Genomic DNA, 17047 nt, shown 5'->3' with positions numbered 1-17047 from the left:
CAGGAGATACTTAATTACCATATAATGTATATATTTGGGGCTGTACTCATGCACAGAACTGGAGAGGTGGCTTGGGAGAAAAAGCTTCTCTCTTTGCCTTTGGAAAGACCAGGAAATCTGACCAGACATCAAAAGAAATAAGAGCTTTGCTTAAATCTGCCTATGCTGGCAATTACATGTATGCAATGGCTATGAAGTAAACTATGAAGAGTATATACCACAGGTTGACGGACACGTACTAACAGCAAGTATCAGGAACTGCCGCTCTAAATACATGCAGGCATTCTTGTGTGGGCATTCTTCCTGTCTAATCTGGTAATAGCTAGCAAATAAGATGTTCGAAGAGAAAACTGAGCTCCCCGTACAGAGATACCCACCATGTGAACAGATCAAAATGCTTGTTTTCTCATGCACAAATATTTGTGCATGTAAGTGCAAGCTCGCAAAGCTCCATCGCACGTATATTAAAAGATAAAGTGTTTACAAGTAAAATCTGTGGCATCACAGAAGTATCCTACAACAGCTGCCTTCTCAGTTTCAAAACCCTAAAATATTATTACGCAAGTTAGACCAGCAACTCTTGGCAATTGCCTAATCCCTAACAAAGTTATACTGGTAATAGAATTAGTTACTACACATGACGGATGGTTCTAAAAACAGACTTCTCTGTTAATTCTTAGATTATTTTTTTTTCCCCCATAACTGTTATCTGCTTATTTATTCTCTGTAAGGCAATATCACCACATCTGTCTGAACTAGGTGATCTGGCAAATTAGGAAAAAATTAATTTTACTGTAAATGTTTAATTATAAATGTGATTTTTGCTGCAGCAGATGCCACTAAGGGCTAAATTCTGGACCCAGCACATTCAGTTGGAGTTCTGGACTCCAAAACAATAAAACAGACTCTGAGGATATGTTTAGTGGCAGACAGACAAATTAAGACAATGCCTTACTTCATTCTCAATTTATGTCACATGGATAAGGATATTCTAACCAGATTTGAGAAAAAACTGCTTTTTCTTTGCAAAATCTTTGACTTACAAAAGTAAATACAATGTCCTACCATTTGGTTTCTCAGGTGGTGACCATTCCACAGCCAGTTCTGTAGAGCTGATAGTTTCGATCATCGGTGGGCACAGCCCTTCTGGAGGAGCTTGTGCAGTAATTACTGTTACTGGCTGGCTCTTTAAGCAGCCTCCACTGGTACAAGCTTGCACAGAAAAAATATACTTTGTAAATGGAATGAGATTCCAAATAATTGCTGAAGTTTTTAAGCCTTCATACTGGCCACAAGGCTGAAGATCAGCCAAGCTATTACACGTCAAAATGTATTTCTCTATGGGCCCAGAGTCATTGGAGAGGCTTGTCCAGTAAAGTAAAACGGAGTGGTGACTAACAGGAAAGACAGGATTTAAATGTAAGCTTCCTGTAGGCGTCCCAGATTTTGTTCTGTATGTCACTGAGGCACTGCTTGTAAAACCATGAACGTTGCTGGCTTGGACGTAATAGGAATAGAAGGTATATGGAGATAACATGGTATCGGTGAAGGTCTGAACACCTAAAACAAACAGGTGAGAAGAAAATTGTATCAGTCTAACACATTAAAAATAATCTTAATTTGCATACTTAAAGTCTTTCCAGCCGTAATCCAAGGCATAAGATATTTATGCCCATTTGCATGCTCTTCTTGAGATCATTATCAACATTTTACCTTCTCAACTTTTTTTTTTAACAGAGAAAAACTCCCTCCCCTTTTCCCTTTATTATCTCCCACTGCATGTTGGTATCACTAGAGAAATAATTTTTCCACTTAATTTCTTCTAGTTCCTGCTTTAATCATGAACAACATTAATACAATTATCTTCTTATTCCTCCTTTGCTTGGAAATAACTATTTCAAATGTAAATCAGCATCGTATTAGCAGATCTGATTTAGAAAAAAACCCAAACCATTCTGTAAATTTTCACACCTTTGTTTTTGATTCCTTTCATTGCATAAGACCAAATATTTCACCTTTGTGTGCCTTCACATTCTCACTTCTAAAATAGCACTTAATAGTTCATTTGTGAAGCACTTGATCTTGGATGAAAAGTGAAACAGAAGTGCAAATACTTATTTAAAAGGTATATCCAAAGGCTATATTTACCTTCCTCACCCCCTGCTTGCCATTACTCCAGATGGCTTTTCAGCAGCCACGAGCATGAAAAGCTCCTGGGTATACCCCAGAAGCAGTTACGCATCTTAATCATCACAGCACAACATGAATTTATGTACAATTGTACCACCATACGTTGTTTTGCCTTAAGAAATAGTGAACATTGAGTAATATATTATATGCCAGAGCACAGATACTCTTAAACTTTTTCAAAGCAAACAGGGAGGACACAGCTGTTTCTAAGTCCTCTCTGTACATCTGCACTGGCAAGCCAGCCCTGAGTACAAATTAAAGAAGAGGACCACAAAATTATATAGTATCGCTAGATATTCAACCCTTGACATTGTAGTACAAAAGCAGCAGTGTCAGCCCAGCAATTGCTTACAGCGCTTCAACTACCTATAGCAATCAAACTTATCGGTGGACTCCAGCAATAAGGAGACCAGGTAATCTCATCTTCATGCCTTTCAAACCCTTGTACTTCAGGCAAGGTTGCAGAACACCTCTGCCAGCGGCCGCAGTGGTTATTGCGACATTCTTGTGCATTAGTAGCATGCGGGCAAGTGATGCAGATTTCAGTCTTGCTGGCGAGATTCAGCTGTTTCTTTTTCAGCCTTTGGGCTAGCATGTCATTCACAACTGTGGGTGCAAGTACTCGAGTGTACTGTAGAATTGTTGACCCCTTTCTGAGCTGCATGGACGCACCTTCTCTGGCTGAAGTGCTTCTGGGTGAAAGAGTGCAGTACCAAAACCAATTCAACAAGTGTTAGACAAGACTCTTAGACAGGCTGGCAAGAATACTCGGAGCAGGAGCATGGCAACCAGTTGCTGTGAAGGTCAGCGGCAATAAGGACCTTGACATGTATCCAGTTTCCGATTTTGTCTCCAGAGAAAAGAATGACCACTGAGGCAGCAAGAGTCAGCGTGCTAGAAACTTGGGAGAGCTGCACTTTATAGGATGATAGGATCCCCATCCTATGGGCCTTCAACTCAAAAGAGCCACAAAGAAGAAAGAGAGCACACAAGAAAAAAAAAAAAAAAAAAGGAAGAAAAAGCCCAGCAAGACTGCTATCATCAGCAGCAAGTACCACAAATCCTTGTGAGATGACAAAACAGGAGTACCCCCTGAACTAGATTCTAGGACCTCCCCCCCTCGGAACCCAACCCTTCTCTAGAACCACATGCTGACCTGGAACCTGATCTAGACCCAACAAGGAAGCTAGAACATTCTCTAGAACCAACAAGTGAAGCAGAACACAATCTGGAACCATCAAGTTAGAACCTGCTCTGGAACCAACAAACAAGTGAAAACCTGCTCTGGAACCACGAAGCAGTCCCAAACCAAGCAGCAGTCCTGAACCAACACGTGGTCCTGAACCAAGAAGTGAGCTAAACTATGATCCTGCTCTGGAACCAGCAGGTGAACTGGAACCCAATCTAGAACCAACAAGTGAGCTAAGATGTGTGCTAGAAGGTGAACTAGAGCCAACAAGCAAGCGAGAACCCGCTCTGGAACCAACAGGTGAGCTAGAACCTGATCTAGAACTGCCTTCCTACCAAACCACCAACTCCAGAATTCATACCTGCTCTAGAAACAACTGCACCAACACCACCCTAGCTCTACAATGAACCAACCCACAAAAACCAGCCTCTGGAAAGGACCCGGACTCTAGGGCCAACCCAGACTCTAGGGCCCCAGGTCTAATGTCGACAGCAAGCACATCACTTTCCCCTTTTCAAGTACAGGAATCAGAAGAGGCAGATCACTGAGAATGCTGATATTGTCTGCCAGAAAAGTAACCAGCACCATCTCAACATTATGAGAAAGTTCATTCAGTGTCGATGAACACCTGATCACCAGATGGTAACTTTATTTCAATAGGAATATAAGCAAGATAAAATTGGATAAAGTCAAAAGGTAGAAGGTTCTACATTCCTCAGCGGACAACTCCACCATGTATTTAGCTACATTTATAAATAATTGGAACCAACATGATTTGGAGTTAGAATAGCAAGTAACCTTTGATGTTTTTTTTTCACATTTTAGAGCAAGTATTTCATTTTATCCTCAAGACAAGGATTCATATCTCCTGAGCCTCTGGTTTCCCAGAGCAGTTAAGGAAACATTGTTTTAATTGGGCAGCCTGCAATACTATCAGCCAGATCACCAGGCCGATTTAGAAGATTATTCTTAATTTTCCTTGGGAAGTTCAATGTTTCTATAAAACTCTCATTTAGTCATAAGATAATGTTCATCCAGTTGCACTCTTGGGGTATTTCATAAGCATTACAAATTCCACACTATACTGAGAAAAAAGTAACATTATCCAAAGTTCTGACAGCATTAACAACATATTCTTGATATTCAAACACCAGTAGATGAGTTCACAACATTAATTAGGGGGACTGCAGGAAATGTCAAAAATGTCTTTTGAAACCAAATCTATGTTTTTACAAAATAATGTTTTGTTAAATAGAAACATGCTAATGTCTCATTATACAGCTAAATACCTCCAGAATTTTTCACTCTCTACCAAGTGTGTAGGTACAGTCATGAAATAACTTCCTCAACAATGCACTCAGGTTCAAGTACATTACAGAGCACAAATTTATGACAACAAAAGTCTAATAGCTTTTCTTTTGAAATTAATTCGTATTTTTACTAAAGTTAGGCTTTTAAACCAAATTAAGGAATTGGAATATCTTCTATTAGCACTCTCAGCTTTTTTGTAATGTTTCTTTCTCTCCCCTCAATAACTTAATCCCATGCTTACATGGGGTTGCGTACCTTTCCTCATGGTATGTACTGTGGAGTGTCCAAATTCACAACATAAGCCTCAGAGTAATCGATCAACTGTAACACAGCAGCACGCACCAGAACATAATAATGTTAGGTGCAGTCCAAAGGATCTGTACTTCCACTGAATAATAGTCTTTTTTTTTTCCTCCAGGGTACATGCCAATAATTAGAAAGACTCAACTTCTGCAAAATATTAATGCTGCATTGGTACGGAAATGCAACCAACTAAAGAAGCTGCTAGAACAGAAATCAGACCTTAGTGGCATTACACCACACCTGTTTTCTTTAACAAAAACCACTTGTGTGGCATATATACATAAAAAACAGTAACCAAATGCATCTCCTTTTCTTTGATAAGAGGATCAATAATAGCATAAAATGGCGCTTCCAGCTAGGACAGTGTCGAATCCTTGAGGACTGCCTTCTGAGGGTCCCTTTGCAAGCCTCAGCATGAGAGAAGTGGTGCTGCTAAAGGCAAATCAGGAGATACACTGATAGCTTAACAGAAGGTGCTAAAAGTTAGAGACCACAAAAAGCTCTCCTAATCTGTTAACAGTTTAAAACCGGGAAGATGAAAAAAGCGAGTTTAAGCACATTATGGTCTCTTCCATTCACCCCAATTCTTTCTCTGCGACTTTGCCTCTTTTAGATTTTGGAGCCCATGTATATCTGCAGGGAATGCTTTTGGTGAGTCAATTAAAGTTTTTCAGATTAAAAAGTAAAAAATTATCAGCTATTTTGGGTGACTCAGTTTGCCAGATTTTAGACTGGAGTATTCATTTCTTTCAAACAAAAATAATAACACAGAACAGTAACTCACCAAAGGAAAACAGAATAATGTATTCAAAATCACAGCGAATGATAATGACAGAAACAAGAAATAATTAAGAAAAATTGCACATATATATAGATATGTACACGCACATATAAACACAAAATCTCTGATGTCATCTTCCTATAAATACTCACTATAAGGGTAGTAGTCTTCAGTTGTATAAATTTCAGCCTCATCCCTATACAGCTGGTAAGTAAGCCTGTTCGAATTTGGAGAGTCGGGGGAACTCCACGAAAGACTGATAACAGAGGAATTGAGAACTTCTCCTATGGGAGGAGGTTGCTGGAACGGAGCTAACACATACACAAAAACAGAGGATGTAAAAATGAAGGTAATCAATAATCACACAAATTTAAATAAAAATGCAAAGAAACTGCTAAATCTTCTTCAAAGAAAACCCATCAAATAAACATACAGTCACTCAGGCAAGACATTAATAGACTAAACTGATCCATCCAAATGCTCTCCAACAAAGCTTTTTATCCAAGTACATGAAACAAATTTATACATTTAAACAAATGACAAATAAACTTAATCCCCCTATCCCCCCCAAATTAAAGTAAGTACACCACAGTTTTCCAAACACTTTCTTGGTTTTTTTTTTTAATGTATTTCAAGACCTCTATAAAACGGGAACAAGTTTATCTGGTCATATTAGCGAAGTCTATAGTTCAATTATAATTTATTTTTCCAGAGGATTCATTCCATTTTAGCATAGGCCAGGCATAACTTCCTCTATTAGAACAGAACTGGAAAGTCCAACTAACTACAAGTTTTACTGAAGTGTTACAATAAGCCTACTTAATTAAATGACAAAACACATGAAGAGGCAAATTTTGAAGGTTATTTAGGCAATTCCCTTCCATTTGTTTCCAATGAAACTTAAATCAATGAGAGCAAGGTGTCTAACATTTTAAGAAATCAGTTTGAGATTCTTATTTAGCAAAATACTACTCTATCACCTCCATTATCTTTGGAAAATGTGCTACTTAATTGCACTAGTATCAATAAAGAGAAAAACAAACCTGAAGTTCACAAGCCAAAAGTCTCACATTTTCAGAAAGAGCAGTCAAAGTCCCTCCCATGTCTCTTCTGTAATCCAACTGTATCATCATGGTCCTTTCTAAGATAATGGCTATTACTCAGAAATTAAACTTTATATGCATAGATATGCACATATACATACATACACACATGTCCACATACACATATGGTTTTACGGTTGGACTCGATGATCCTAAGGGTCTTTTCCAACCTAAATGCTTCTATATTTATGTTATTATTCAAGTCAGAGCATGAGTCCAGATCCTGCTATGAGATCTCCAGCCAGCCTGTTGTACTAAGGAAAGCACTACTCTGACCCTCAGTATACCCTCTCTGACCCTCAGTTTATATAGCACAGAACAAGACTGGTCTGTTTTGGCAGCTAGTAATTGCTATAGCTTGACTTAAAGGCAGACTGTGCCATTCCCTACCCTCTTTACCAAGGGAGGGAAAACCAGGAGAGCATGGCTCTAGAGGAAAACATTTTGCTCCAGGAACGAGAATAGCCGAGGGCAGTACAGAAATCAGCACAGGGAGTAAGCTACCAGGAGCTGGATCCAGAACCACCCAATAAGCTTTTCGCCCTTACATTAAGCATTATAGGAAAATATTAACATGAGAAACATGTGACTTTTCATTAATTTTTTCTCCTTCTGTTTATAAACTATCATCTCCATTACATGGATATTTGCTTAATATACACAATTCACCGAAAGTTAATGATCAAAATCTGTTCAGCCAAGCTAACAGGAGACAAGAAGCAAAGAGCAAAGTTGCAGACAGAAAGCAACATGAGGACCTCAAGCCACACAAGTGATAGATGTAGAGACTTATGTCAACATCAGTGGGTCACATTGCATATGGGTTTTTAATACAAATCTAAAATGTGAGTTGAAGCTCTTTATTTAGAGCAAGATAATGAAAAGCCCTGCTCCTACTGCAGTCTCTCAGCCAAGAAATAGCAGAAAACATTTCTAGAATTCATTGGATTGAACACAATCATCATCTCCCATTAGAAAACATTGGTTGTTTTACTGCCAATCTAGCGTTTTTGAGTTCAGCTGAGTTAGGAAGCGAATGTATGCTAAAGTGTCTACAGGAATAAAGCTTGAGAATCAAAGGAAATAAGTACTCCTAAATCCCTTTGGCATTTTTGAAAGTTTCTCTCTATGTAATACATGCTTATAAGACCTGAGCAATCAGAAATTTACTGGCATAACCTTCATTCTCCATTCTCTGTCTCACACTATTGCATATTGCTCCCACGTGTTTGCTGTTTTGCATTTTAGATGTGTAAGCAAAGTACTGTATTTCAGATTTTTTATGAAGCATCTAAGATATTGTTGGTCAGAAAAAAATGAAAATAGGTCTTTTGCTTAAAGAATGTTAGTTGGACAGTGACAGCAACTTAGGTTTGCTTCCCTTGGCAAAGACACATAACCAGTGAGGGTATGTGTCACAAAATACTGTTCTGCAATGAAAATAACCACAAATATCAAGCTAGGCAAAGCTCCATATCTGTGCAACAAGTTAAAATATTTTGGTACAAATAACCAAAGGACTGCAATTGCTATATCATTTATGTCCAGAAGAGGACTCCGCTTGTCATTTAGAATACTGCCTGATGTGGTTTTTTTTCTAAAATCTATGATATTATTTATCTATGTCATATTATTATTAATCAATTTTAGAGTTGAATTGCCATTGACCTTTATCCAATGTATATCCCAACATAAATAAGTAGGTTGGTTTATGTTTGCAAAGCACTTTGAAGATGAACAGCATCATAAAAGTGCCATGTATTATTATTATTATACATTCAGTTGAAACATCCTACATTTTTTAAAGAAACAAAAAGCCAATCAACTATCTGCACAACGAATAGATACTATGCCTTCTACAGAAGAGTATGAGGAAAAAAAAACAAAACTGTATCTAAGCACTTCTAAACTTGGAGAAAAAAATCATCTTTGGAAACAAAACAGTCTCTTCGTTCTATCCCATTTATAGCACTGTGCATTCTGCAATGCATATTGTTTGAAATTTAAATCGATTTACAATGAAATACAAACTGGAATCAAAGTGAGAGCTGTCTGTCCTTGTAAACGAACTCTTCGTGCATGTACAGCCCTGCTTCAAATCTATACAGTGTGGGCACATTCCAATGAAGAATGTCATATAAAAATACCCATGCAAAATATACAAAGAAATATTTTGTTGAAGGAGGATTCAGAAACATACTCCAGAGGTCACTTGGGGATGTCTAACCCTGTTGTTGCATTACCCATGGCTACCTGAGCTAACTCTCACAGTAGGACCAGTCTGGCCATTATTAATTAGGCCTGCTGACAGAAATCACCAATTAGCATCTGCAGAGTACCTCAGTAACTGGTTACATGACTTCCAAGACTGGCGTGTTAACTGTGTACAACAGTAAGGTATGTCACAAAAATGTAACGCAACTTCTTCAGAATTAGCTGAGGGCCTACCCACGCAATGTGGCATTGCATGGTATGATGTCCTCAAAGCCAGTTTCTGAACATTGAATTGAAGGCAGCTTAAAAATTTAATTTTCTTATTACACATAATATTTTTCCTCTCCTTTAAAATCCCTGCCAGCTTAGAGACTGTGCACTGGTGAGCAAATCTGAACATTTAATTTTCATTACTTATGACACAAACAAAGGCTGAAAATGCACCATCTCTTCATATTCAGACTTATTGCAAGGGTAGAAGTGCAGATGTTCCATTGCAATGTGTTTCATTACAATTTATGATCGGACCATCAACATAGCACTAGTCCCACCTCACACACATTAATTTAGGACTCTGTTACACCACATCACATATTTTCCCAAACTGACTGAAAAAAAGCCCCAGGAGGAAAGAGGCAAAGCTACGCTGCACTGAGGAGCAGATTTTGAATTAATCACCAGGAGCAGGTCTTCAACAGACCTTCTATTCTTCAGACCTTCTCAAGACAGGTTTTCTGCCTCCTGACAATGGCAGGAAAGGGGGCTAAGCTGTCAGTTGTACAAATACTGCTGCATTCGTGCGACTAAAAGGTGAACTCTACACTGGTCACTACAAAGAACATGGTGGGGAGTGCAAGGAACTGTGGGCCATTACTTCTCCCCTCGGTTAGATTGCAAGCGTAAGCTGCGCGTATGACATGAAGGATTCTGTACATCTCTCTGGAAAACACTCCTAAGATACTCACACTGAAAAATCACCCAAACTTCAGGGACCAGAAATATGGGGGGGGAAAAGCCAAAGCCAGTTTTAGTACTGGTGACCTAATTTAATACTCACTAAATCAATTAAAAAAACCCATTAATTTGAAAGACATGCTTTTAAGACCTAGCATCCACTTACTTTTACTGCAGCCAAATAGGTTGTGGACATCCAAATTACTAGCATCAGGAACACAGTTGTCACATTTCAAGCCAGTTACAAATTGTTTACAAACACACTGTCCAGTAACAAGATGACAAGTCCCATTAATGGCTCCTGCAGGATGACAATTACAGTGCTGACATCTATAAACAAAAACAAACCAAGGAAGTGGGCAAAACACATTAACGCTCCAGTTAAGCACAGTAGGGTTTTGTTTAAAAGATTCTTGGGTAACATAATTAAAAAATCATAAACAGTTCAGTAGCCTGAGACACGGTAGAAAAATCTATTTGCCTGACCAAAAAACCCAGTAACTTACAAAAAAGGTGCCCATTATAAAAATAAACATTAAAATCTCAATGTCAGAATAATATTCTAATTTAGATAAAAACTGCTTAGAATTAAAGAGCTTTTATATATATTGATCCACACACAAAAAGGATAATAATATTTGGTAATAACCACATTATGCACTCAGTCCTACAACACTTACTCACACCACCTTTCTTGCAGAGCTGTAGAGTTCAGTGGAACATGTGTAACCAGTTTCATAGGTTTCTGCACAAAACATGCAACCTTCCAACTTAAAGGAAACTAGGCTTTTGTTGAAAAAGAAATCAATTAATAATTTCTTGTCCACAAAGGCAACTTGGAGTTGAAAAAAAAAAAGCAACATGCTATGAATAAAGGAGAATGAATGTAGACAAAAATTGGGAGGAAAAACCCTCAGATTAAAACAATGAAAGGAAACAAAGTAGCAGAAATATGAACATTACAACAGAAAGCACATTTTCTTTGCAGCCCGATGGACAAAATTGAAAATAACTAAAAAGAATATTTAATTAAATGTGTAAATTAAATTATTTTTTAATTAAAAAGAACAAAAAAATTAAAAGCATTGGTATCGCACAAATGCCACATTTCAATTCTGTAAATCTCTCTGGCATCAGTAGAGTACTTTCAGGATTAAATTATGCTTTGGCTTTTGCATGTAAAAACTCTCATGATCAACTTGTTTTTCACTGAATATACTATTTCCCCACTGGCATTCATTTATAGCAGGAGTACCAATGTCAGATTATGCAAATATTGAAAGACTCGGAGCATCTCAGAAGTTAAGCACAGCAATTTTTCCTTACTGCAAATATTGTTATGCTACCCATTGCAATACAGACTGCCATTATTAGTCGTAACAAAGTCAACAATGGCAAACAAAACTTCGTACTTTAGATTCTAATTTCACTATATTTTAATTGCTGCAGACTAAGAATTTTGAGAACACATGGACTGGGAGAAATGTGGGACTGTACAGCGCAGCTAAAACATACTGGGAAATCTACACATCACTCCCCTTGACCTGAGCTGGAAAAGTCCCATTCTCAGGCATAAGCAACATCAGCCTAGAGGGAATCTTAAATTACTCCAGATGCCAGGTCCCAAGATGATGAAGCAGCAAAAAGACCTTGGAGAAGTCCAAGGGAGAGACAGTCATGCCACGTCCCCTTTGCTCTGCTAACCCTAAGACTAGACAAGAGTTGTTGATTTATATTTGGCTGATCTTTCCTTGGCCAGTTTCACCAGATCCAAGGAAAGAGGTGATGGTGCCTTTACACAAGTTACTTTGCCATTTTTCCAGTCATCACCATCACCTTGGTCTACCTCTTCCTATCTACATGAAGGCAGAAATAAAAGTGAGTTCAGTATGTTTTAGGTATCGGATTTTTAAGGCAAGGGAGAGAGGAGGGGAGGGTGGAAATTGTTTTCACATTAGGGCACTAAAATTCAGGTCAATAATCAGTGAAATAGACATTAAATGTGACAGATTTTTAAACAAGTTTAAGAAAACTCTTCACATACATTTTCTGCCCATCACAGAGCTCTCTGTATTAGAGTTTCTTTACTCCACAGCAGCTCGTGCTGTGTGATCTCCTGGGTAATCATTCAACACCCTTAAAGAGGCTGATAAAAGCTAAAGCTGCAAAATAAGCTGCAAATTTGTTTTATGGACTAATATCCTTTTGGGAATAAATAAAATACACTCTCTCTTGGAGACCACTATACTGTAGTTTGCTCTCTTTTATAGTGAAGAGAAAAGGGCAATTTTTTCAAACTGTATTGAGTCTTTTCATCTGTAGACAGTGCATCCAAATCCCCCTTCAAATAGAGGTTTTGTTTAGACTGTTTAAATGTCATGACTGAAAAAAACGGTTTAGAGAAAAAAATGAAGACAGAATTATTTGCTCAGTAAGACAGTACTTTATTACTTCATAATTTCATTACATGATGATATTTAGTACATATAGTTTGGGGGGGGGTGTTAACAAAAGTGTCTCAGTAGGTAAACAGTAAAAGTCAAGTTTCTCTTACTCTCCTGTATATTACTGCACCTCTTATGAATAAGGAGCCCCTGAGTATTCCAGTTTTCATTATCATTCACACACGAGACAATGAAACGCACATACACGTACAGTCACAGTAACAGTTTTCAGTGCCTGGCAGGGTGGGGCTGCTTCTTTCTGCTTGAAATAGTTGCATTTTCTTCTATGAAAAATGTAGGCTCCCTACCTCCACCTATACTGAATTAGGCTCCAGATCCTTCAAGCAACAGCATACATGTTATCGTATTCTGTTCCACAGGATTACACGTTATATTTGTGTAATCACATGCATCATTTTCTTACACTGTAGAACACTAGAACTGGCTTTGTTGTTATGCATAGTTTATGCTTTTCAGTCAGGACTAAGGATTCAGTCAATTAAGGATTTTTAAAAAAATAACTAATTGTTTGAAACTTTTAATCATGTAAGAAATATTTTCAGCATTCCTGTTTAATGCTACTTCTTCAAGATACTCTGAGTCAAATATATTTGAGTTTTATTAAAACAGAATTATATATAATCAAGGAAAACAGACTTTTAAAACGTGGAAAGAGAAATGTCAGGCCAAGACGAATTGCAATATTGATTTTGTGAGGATAAATGGTTTTTGTAATATTAATATAGAGAAACCTTTATTACATTGACTCTCTAGGTGCAGTTAGAGCCTCTCCAGCAATCTGTTTAAAATCTTCATTTTTCATCCTTATGGGAAAACCTCACTTGCTAAATGGATTTCATAAACAGTAATCTGTCAAGATATATATATATAGATAAACAATTTGTGATGTTCATTGACCAGTTCATTATAGTAAACAACACAGAGGTAAAGCATTTCAAATGTGTACCAATGCCCACAACCATTACAGATCTGTTCAGACCACTGCAAACATCCAGTATCTCCAATTCTTTAATTGCCAAGGAAATTCTCCTGCTTTGCAAGCTGAAATACATTAAGAAATATGGAGTTCCTGTTTTGTCTCAAAAACATCAGAAAGTAAATCAGCTCACATATACATTCCTCTGAGAGTGGGAGAATTTTAAAGCCTCACAGTCTCTGTGTGTCACAATTTTTGCTTCTTTCTGCTATTGTGCCAAGACAGATATGTCTTTGCCACGACAGACAGCTCATATCCTTCTCAATCTGTAATCACGCAGTCCTTAAAAGAGACTTGGAGCAAGGATGGTTTAAATGACTTTGCAACTTTACAAAGAAAGAAAAAGCACATTACTCTTTTTAAGAAAATATTAACAGTTAAAGAAATGGATTAAAATAGATTAACAAATAAGGACTTGGATTATCATTTTCAGTGGATAAACGTTTCTGCCTGAGGAACAGAGGTACGCTGCCTGAGTCGATGCTAACCAAAAGGAAGCCAAGCATATGCAACACAAGTTAATCATGTTAATGTACTACGGGAGCAGTCTTCAATACTGTCATGAGGATTAAGTAGTATTAAGGCATTAAAGCCAACTCTGATTCAAATTCCAGAACTGTAAAAACTTTCTATCTTTACACGATCTGGATCTAGATAATTCTAAGCATTTCCACATTTTGAATTTCAGAAGACAGATCAAAATGCAAGTAATTGGAGGCCAATATCTAGTTCAGGAGAGCTATTGCTTAACACAGACATAAACCTCTACATCACCTGCTACAACTGAGGCGAGGGGGGGGGCTGGAATCTATTCCAAGTAACTAAAAAGACCATTAATAATAAGGAAAATATATTTAAAAGGGAACTTTAATATTACACAGATTTTATTCCTTATCATTAGAAATGACAGGAAGTGAAAATAGGAAGTCCTTTTTCCTACAGATTACTTTATGGCCATTAGCAGATGCCTCTGTGACCCGCACCAGTGAAAAATAATTTTTAAAATCTCCTAATGAGTGACAGTAACATAAAAGTTAAAGTGAAAAATCTGCAGAATAATGTCAAGTATATGCAAGACGACACTGATAATCACTGCCTAAAAGCATGTCTCCCCCACACGGGGAGGGGAATGTTGTACAGATTTGCTTCTGCCTGTGGGTTGTTTTGTTGTTTTTTTTTAAAAGGCAAAAATATTAAATATAACAAAACAATTTAACACCATCAGTCTGCATGAAAATATGATAGCATTAGAGCTGTGCAATCTTTCTGGACAATATTTAAAAGGAAATTGAGATTGTGGGGATTAAGCAAGAAAGATGATCCTGGGAAACAAAGATAGAGCAATAGTTGGAATAACAATGTACTACCTATAGATACGTTTTTCCCCTTACGTTCTAGGGAATATATCTATATACTTTCAGTGTACCTAGAGGCCTCAGGCTACATTAGATAAACAATTTACCCTGTGGCACATAACTAAATGCTGAAAAAGAATACACTGCTTCAGAAAAAACAGATTTTTAAGAGGAAAGGTGCTGTAAGTATTTCAAATGCTGCTGCTAAAAGAAATTTGGAAAGACAGGGATACCTAATTTCTCACATTTTTTTTCCCATTAAAATGTCTTCCTGAAATCTTCAAAAGCATTCCCTGGTTATAAGAACGGCACATTACCTGTATTTTAATAGTCAATGATTAACACCTCAGAAACCAACACACCTTACTGAAGATGTAGAGGAAATCTAGAGAAACAATTGCCAAATAGCTATAACATTAGATAACGTTACCTTTATACAGTTTTCACGTTGTTTCTACTTAAGTCTGTGGCAAAACTTCAATTTCCTTCAGCTCATGGGAGCACAGAGGGTTGTATAACGTAGCACACACAAATTAGAGCGCACCCGTGAATTCAAAGAAGGATTAATGTAACTAGAGCACATCTTTCCATTGTCACTAGACCTTTGAATGAGCTACTATGAGAAAAACGTAACAAGAAGGTTATAAGCGACCTGTAAAAAAGAAACACTCACCTCCCCGTGACAGAGTCAAATCCAAAATAAAGTTCTTTGCAATGTTCACATGTCTGTCCCATTACAGAGGCATCTTGGCAATTACATTGGCCAGTTAGTTTATCACAGAACTGATTCATTGAACCAGCTGCGTGGCACAGGCATGGCAGACAGCCAGTGACACTGGATGGAGAAAAATAAAAACCTGGAAAAGAAAGGGATTTTGAAAACAGACAATATGCAAAAAGTGAACACGGTAAGATTATTATTAACTTGTGTATAATAGGGGATGAAACAACAGAACTAAACCTTAGGTAACAGACACATCAACTCAAATAAAGCAATACAGTCCTCCTGCAGAGCTGAGCTTCTAAATCTTCTCATTGGCACTTTGTAAAGCTATTATTCATCCTCCTGTTGCCAACTCCAATTTTTTATTCTCTCTCTTCAGACTTTATTTTAGACAGAGCAAATGCAAAACAGGGGGAGTACATTAACATGTCTGTGGGGAAAATAAAGACCCAAGGACATGAGAGGTACTAATGAATGCACCACAAGCAGTAGAAACAAAACATACAAGATCAGACATTTATCCATTCTAGTCTGGGGTCTCATCTCTGACAATGGCCAGTTGCAAAATGTAAGAAATACACATATTTTTCTTAAGAAAGTCTTTTAATCTTTCTCAACCAGTGCTTGGCTTAACCCTTGAAACCTGAGGATGTTTCTTAGAAAAAAACCTCCATTTGATAAGCATTCCCAGGTCTATGTAAAATTTATATTTTACTCCTCCTCAACATATAGCTTGCATCCTACACAAATACTTTTATAGAAACTAATAAAGTGATGAAAAGAATTTACATATCTGCTATAAAAAAAAAATCTTTCATTCTGAATCCCATCCTTCTGTTCCTGTATTATTTCCAGTTATGAACTAGAGCATTAATTTCACCTTCCGCACAGTATATTTAGTATGCTTCTACTACACTATCTTTCATTCTATTGCCCTCACAAGCAATCTCCATCTATGCAAGTCTCTAACACATTACTGATAAATACAGTTAGATAGAGTTTATACACATCTAATCTGGTCATTGAAGAACTTACCCATTATTCATAGCCTCACCTAAAATTTCAAACAAAAGAGCTTTTAAGCACATTTTTTTGAATGATGCTGTACCACTTGCATAATCTAGTTTGCTAAATATGGACTTCTTCCATTCTTACTAGTTTCTTTTCTATATGTCTGATCAGAAGACAATTCAATTAACAGAATACCAGTAAGAAATATAATTACCTAATTTTCCAAAATTATTTTCTATTGTTACCTGATTATTAATGGACATTTTACTGGGTTTTTCACACAAATTGTTCTGCTTCCCCCCCCCCCCCCCCCCCCGAGTAGTACAGTTGATTAAAAATGTAGCAACGTGTATGAGTGCTGCAAATGACAATGGTAACACAGTATTAACTGTCAATTGCAAGTACCTATCTTTGAACATCAATCCTAAAATAGGGCCATTGATAGGAGTTTCTATCTCTGTCAGCTAGTTA

The 17047-nt window shown here is 37.3% G+C and overlaps 1 protein-coding gene across 1 annotated transcript in view; it reads right to left on the bottom strand.

Annotated features, from left to right (window-relative positions):
* Nucleotides 1-17047, bottom strand: part of USH2A (usherin) — a gene marked incomplete at its 3' end in the record, with an annotated part of 389347 nt that overhangs the window by 298198 nt on the left and 74102 nt on the right. The window contains exons 13-16 of the mRNA XM_082305924.1: nt 15515-15698; nt 10212-10375; nt 5927-6085; nt 1066-1560 (exon numbers count right to left, since the gene is read on the bottom strand). Of these exons, the coding sequence (XP_082162050.1) occupies nt 1066-1560; nt 5927-6085; nt 10212-10375; nt 15515-15698 (1002 nt within the window). The remainder of the gene's footprint in view (nt 1-1065; nt 1561-5926; nt 6086-10211; nt 10376-15514; nt 15699-17047) is intronic.

Source organism: Platalea leucorodia (genome assembly GCF_965183815.1).
Source record: "Platalea leucorodia genome assembly, chromosome: 3".
Lineage (NCBI taxonomy): Eukaryota > Metazoa > Chordata > Aves > Pelecaniformes > Threskiornithidae > Platalea > Platalea leucorodia.
Note: the sequence above shows the minus strand (reverse complement) of the source record. Positions and strands in the feature narration are given on the sequence as shown.